The sequence below is a fragment of the Seriola lalandi genome, unplaced genomic scaffold, assembly GCF_002814215.2.
Source record: "Seriola lalandi dorsalis isolate HSWRI2012SDOR001 ecotype SW California unplaced genomic scaffold, Sedor1 jcf7180002052685, whole genome shotgun sequence".
Classification (NCBI taxonomy): domain Eukaryota; kingdom Metazoa; phylum Chordata; class Actinopteri; order Carangiformes; family Carangidae; genus Seriola; species Seriola lalandi.
The window spans coordinates 34,060-40,423 of NW_019523238.1; the positions used below are offsets into that span (position 1 = coordinate 34,060).

Consider the following 6,364-nt stretch of genomic DNA (forward strand, 5'->3'; position numbering starts at 1 on the left):
CATGCCTGTTACCATGGAAAGCTGGGGCAAGCTAGAACCTCCTCCATGCGCGTTCCCAAAGTAAATCTCCACTTTCTGGGGGGTGAGAGCCAAGGGGGTTGGGAGGTAACTTGCGGTCATCTGTCTCTGCAGTGAAAGTTGCTGGAGGTTCATGCGCTACACACCCACAAATTAACCCTCTCCTCTCCCTATGTGGCTTTTAACATGCTGTTTTATGGGCTTATATTTCCTCTCAGTGCGCACTGGCGCCCTGTGTAATAGATGAAGATACACTACCCACGCTGGACATCTAAAGAGGTTAATTCGGCTGACTCCTCCCAGCGTTGCCATTTATCGTATAATAATCGCACCACTTGAGCTTCGCCTTAAAAGTGGGAGGGCTGCTCGAGAGCGCCGGAAAACCTCGAGGAGCTGTCTCCGTTACGCGTGGTGCTGAAAGTGCCACTCGCCGCATCATGTGGTCGGTCTTCTTCATATTTCTGTCTTATCTGGACAGAAACTTCGTCAAGGGAGACTTCCTGAGCCGCGCTTTGGACGCAGAGAAGGAGAGCAAAGAGATGTTCTCCATGCTCAACGGCACCTTTTGCGCAAAAATGTCAACCGTGGGAGAGAATTTCCTCTACCAGGTGTCAGACGGAGCCGAGGTGGTGCGCTCCGTCGTCAGCCCCTCCGGCAAGCTCGTGAACTGCTCTGTTATTGTGAACCAGATGCAGGTGAAGTCCTTCATGCACGAGTGCAGGTTGGGGCTGAAAGAGCAGAGAGCCGCGCGGCAGCTCGAGACGCGTTTTGCGCGCATGAATGAAGCCAAACTGATGTGCCGGGAGTTTAAACAGAGGTCCGGGCGCAGCGACAGGGTGGAGACGGACGACTGCGATGACTCTGCGCTGCAGAACAAGGTTTTAAAAAGATCCAAGAGAGGGTTTACTTATCCTGGGACCCTGTGGTGTGGAGCCGGTAACATGGCTGACAACTATGACCAGCTGGGTAGGTTATATGACTTTTACATGACAAACACTTTTAAGTAAATTAAGTTAATTCTGTTTGTGTGTGTCATGTGACTGTGTGCTTAGTAACTGTGACTTCCTCTTCGCAGGAAACTTTGCAGAGACGGACAGTTGCTGCCGTACTCATGACCACTGTCCTCATGTCATCCACGCCTTCTCCTCAAATTATGGCCACACTAATTTCAAGTGGCACTCCATCTGTCATTGTGACTGCGATAATACGTGAGTAAAACGTAGACATATGTGTGTGTATATATACCGTACAGCTGGACTATGTTGTATTACTTCTGTGTTTAGGGTATGTTTCAGTAAATGCTGAGGCGAACAGGCAGCTGCATCCTGTATTACACGTTTTTAATGATGTGTATTGGGATGCTAATGGTATGAATCAAGCCCGTTTGAAGAGTATGACAGCAAATGAAAACATTATGATACACAATCATAAAAGAATCAGAACTATATAGAAGGTAATAAAAATGAGATATTTTGCATCACCCTTTAAAAAAGCCTCAGATTAATGAACACATAAAAAGTTAATGCAGATTGAACTTTTCAAATGTTAAATTTAGTTTTATAGTTTAATAAACAGCTCAGACTGTTATTCTGTCCAGATGTGTAGCAACATGAATTGGTAACAATTAATAGACTCTAGATCTTTTTTAAATAAACTCAGTGAAGCTGTTTTCTGCTGAAGTTGCAGCTATAGGCCTATTCCAGGATGTATGGCTATTTAGTCAAACACAGCAAATATGCCTCTGTCAATTTTTGGAGTTACTCTGCTTTCATAGGTTAAACTGTATCAACATCTTTTGCATTTGAATGATTTTGTGAAACAACACTGAATTTTTGTTCTGTCACACTCTGCAGGCTGAAAGACTGTCTGAGGAAAGTCAATGACACATCTTCCAGGGTTGTCGGTCAGGCTTTCTTCAATGTTATCGGTGTGCCTTGTTTTGAGTTTGCCTATGAAGAACAGTGTGCGGAGCGGCACTGGTATGGCCTGTAAGTATGAGCGAACTCTGGAGTTTAACTTATAAGTAGCTTTGCAGCATACTGAGCTGTATTACTGTCTGAAATCACCACCTCCCCTTCGTTCTCGCTCTCCTAGGTGTAAACGATATGATAAGTTCCCCGTCGCTGTGCTGAAAGAGGCAGTTCCGTATGACTTTGGTGGTATTGACGTCATCGATGTGCTGACGTTGGCTCCTCCCAAGAAGGAAGATTCCAAGAAAAGTGAGGAAGAAGAGAAACCGGAGACTACGACTCAGTCTACCATGTCAGGCCCTGAAGAGCCTTCACTCACAAACGTCGTCACTGCTGCCGAGGACTTCATCAAGGTCCTCGCCACTGTCTCCACCTCTCAAAGCTCAACCGCCGACTCTGAAAAAGACGAGACGCAAAGCTCAGAGAAGAAGAAGAGGAAGAACACAGGGAAGAAGAAGAAAACCACTAAGAAGCAAAAAGGAAAAGGAAAGGGGAGGAAAAGAAAGCTGAAAGCAGAGGCAGGTGTTAAAGCAGAGGAAGGAGCTGCAGTTTCTCCCTCTGGCAACAAAGCAGGGGAAGTCATCGCACTGAGTAACTTCATCAGTCAGTCGCACAAACATGAAGAGTCAAGTAGAAACACAAACAGAGTCGGTGGCAATGAATATGAGCGCGGAAGGAAAGAAGAACCCTCCAATGAAGTCATGAAAGATGAACCAGCGATGGATAAGGAAACTGTTTCCATTACGTCATCCACGATAGTCCAGAAGAAGCCAGCAGAGTCGCAAACTGATGCCTTGACAGAAAAAAATTATGCATCATCAAACACAACTTCTGTTGCACATAAAGCAAAATCCAGAGGGCTAAGAAAGGGGAGGAGAAAGAAGATCAAGAATGTTCCTCTTCCACCTTCTGAGGCGTTTGTAACGAACACAGCAGACGACAACGTCTCTGTCCCCAGCATCAATACCGTAACCTCAACAGATCAACCTGAGCAACAAAGCCCTGGGAGAATCTTTGACGAGCGACCTGTCGTCAGCACAGCCAGTAGTCCCATTGTAATCCCCAAAGTCAAAAGGAACAGGTCAAAGGAGAGAGGAGACAGAGAGGGAAAGAAAAAAAGGAAGAAAGTCAGCTGGGCCGCTCCCATTGTGTCTATAGCCCACGAAAATTCCTCTGTGGACAATCTGAAAATGATCCCTCTCGCCGGGGCTCCCACCATAACACAGGTCCCCACCACAGAACAGCAGGTTTCACACAGGCTGGACATTTATGGCGGGAAAACAGTCACCCGCATTACAGCTCTGAACTCTTCCTTCAGTGTATTGAAAAAGCTAAGGTCAAAAGAGAGACGACTGAGAAGGAGGAAAACAGCTTTGCCCCCTTCCGGTGAAAATCCATTTTATCACAACAGCTCTGAAAATGTGCTCACTATTCTCACAACTCCAGACGCTGGTGCACTGAACAGCCCGGCAACGACTGCTGCGGTCAGCTGGCCTACGGAAAAAATAGAAACTCACAGAAAATGGAGGCTTTTTACAACAGCCGCAACTAATATCAGTACAAAACGACACAGGCAGACAATCAGACAGCAGAGAAAATCAAGAAAGAAAGCCGTGCCTGTTGCCCTCAGCGACCAAGTTCCTATCCCTGAACAAACTGAACATACACCAATGACATTTACAACCGTGTCATCCAAAGTCACCACTCCTGAAGGGCTCAGTCTGCAGAGATCTGAAAAGCCCAGCATGACCACCTCAGTTACTCCCACCATGAGCCCAATCCAGTTATCTATTGAAAGAGCAAAAGCACAATTCACCAGGAAGAAGAGGAGGAAAGCAGCACTGTCTATCAGACACCAATGAGCTATGCAGCAAAAGCATAGCAGCATAGGCTTAAAAATTAAAAAAAAAGGCAACTTAGCTGGCTAGGCTAGCTTCTGTTGATCAGATAAACTTGCTTCATGATGACTTAAAGACAGTACATTAAAATATTTACAGTATAATGTTCTTTGGTTCAGCATTTAAATCACAGAAAATGACAGAAATCACATTTCATTGTTATATGAGAATCGTGTTTTGTAATACTTTGTTCTGCACGTCTATAATAAAATTTATGAATGATTATAGATGCATCTCACAGTGCTTCCGTTTATATCTAGTGAGAAACTAAATAAAAGTAACATTCTTATATTTCAAAAGAGAAATTTTACATCATGGGAAATATGCTTTTTTTTCTTTTCTTACCAAGACTTAGAAAGTTGATGCTACTTGCTTATCTGTATGCTTAACATGAAGCTAGCACGCAAACTGCAACATATTGTTTTTGACTCTTTGGGTTCTGCATACATTACACAAACTAGATCTGATGTTTTAATGAATGAGCTTTATAAACACTTGCAATGTTACCTTTGGACAGAGTCAGGCTAGATGTTACCAGTCTTTAAGCTGAGTTAATTAAGATAACCAACTGCTAGCGTTAGCTTCGCATTTAGCATAGAGGCATGAGTTGGTAACAATTTAATCATCTAACTTTGGGAAAGAAAGTATGAAAGCGTTTTCTTTTAATCAGCTTTGTAGATATCTGAAATTATATATATTCAGATAAGATATGACAGCTCGCTAGGATGGATAGAATATCATCAAAATCATTTTGTGCGGACATGCCCTTGTTATCTCAGCTGGAAATATTTAATTAACATTTGAAATCTAAAACTCAGAGGCTTAACACATAACCTGCTTAACCTGATTTAAATTTTTTGTGAACATTTCTTTGCATACTGTGCACAGAAACCATGCCAAGAAAATGCTGCAAGTTTATGTACTGTGTTCTTTTGTTCTAGTGGACTGAGGACTTTGGTCTTATAGCTGCCACCCTGTTGTGAGGTTTAAGGCGGGTCACATTCTCCACACAGATTAGGTGCTCTGCTTGCACATTATACTTTCACCTCTCACCAATGAGGGTTGTAACACCCAGTGCAGAGGCTGAAATCCTCCAGGGTCAGCTGACTCTCACATGCTTGCTTAAGAAGAATTTATCTGGATGAGTTTGAAAGAATGAGATGTCCAAATTAGACACATATAAAATGCATTTTTAAGGAAAGTTTTTCAGATATAGTGCACAGCGTCAGATTGCATCGTAAATCTTGCAAACAGTGGGAATGATGAAACAGCACAGACTTTCATGCTTAAGTTCTCAGAGTTTTTGGAAGACACCCAAGCATTCAAAGGAGCCTGGCATTCAGACACAATCATAAGTGGCAGAAGTGACTAACATAGTGGATGTGTGATGAAGCCATTTCTCACAGTGAGGGAGGAGAAAGTGAGGAATTTTCCATTTCACTTGCAAGTTTATGACTTTTGAGAATGTATTGGTTTCATGTTTATCTACAGTATATATTTAGGTTTTGATAGACAAAATCTACCCTATGCACCAATGCTTACACAACTTTGGCTTACATAAGAAATGAAACAATGAAAATGTTTCATGTTGGTAGCTTTAGTATGTCAAAATCAGATTTATTCAAGAATAAAAAAATGATTAACACTTTTAAAGACTGACACATGGGCTAATAGTTGCTAGTAGGTGGAGAACTTACAAACTTCCACAGCAATTTCATGTCCACTCAAAGTCTCATTAAAAGTCTAATTATAAGATTTTCATTTTCATGGCTGAGGGCGGTGACTGCTTTGTTGTGACATCACAAAGTTACGGAAGTCCTTATGGCTGGTTTTAAGGCTCAGTTTCTGAATACATGCATTTCTCTATGGACTGAGCGCTTTGATACTTTCACAGTATTAATATAGAAGCTAGACCTGGTTTATAATCAAGACATGGAAATCTCACTTTATACAATACGGGACCTTTAAAACAGTTATTTATGTGCAGTGCAGACTTTCTGGAGGTAATTTACCTTGAGTGTAACTGGGATGAAGATCAGTCAAAGGGCTGAGAGGTGCAGTGGTAGGGTTTTGCTCTGTGGTTGATATAGGAGTAGCTTGGTGTCATACTGGGGGTAGCAAGCAGGATGGTGGACACCTGTGTACATTAAAAACAGAAAAAACACGGTTGGTTAGAAACAGACAAATTTTGATTTTTATTCTTCATCCTCATTTTTTGAACGGTGACCATGAAGTGCATGCGTTATCACCAACACAGATAATGAAAATATAACATACGTGGGAACCTTTTTTTCATTCAATTTTTATATCAGCGAAAATAGCAAATTTAAAATACCAATTCCAAAATTACAAATAAAGGTTCTGCATTCAAAATCCTACTTAAGTGAAAGTACAGAGGTATTATCAGCAAAATGTACTTAAAGCAAAAAATATATAATTATATGTCACAATAAACACCATTTTCCTGCAATAGCAGCT

At 42.0% G+C, this 6,364-nt stretch overlaps 1 protein-coding gene across 1 annotated transcript; it reads left to right on the forward strand.

Moving 5' to 3' along the window:
* Nucleotides 1–455: 455 nt before the first annotated feature.
* On the forward strand, nt 456–3,890 carry proca1 (protein interacting with cyclin A1). Its single transcript, XM_023400582.2, has 4 exons — nt 456–984; nt 1,094–1,226; nt 1,872–2,006; nt 2,113–3,890. Exons 1-4 carry the CDS (start codon nt 456–458, stop codon nt 3,848–3,850), a joined length of 2,535 nt encoding a protein of 844 aa, XP_023256350.1. The 3' UTR covers nt 3,851–3,890.
* Nucleotides 3,891–6,364: the final 2,474 nt, after the last annotated feature.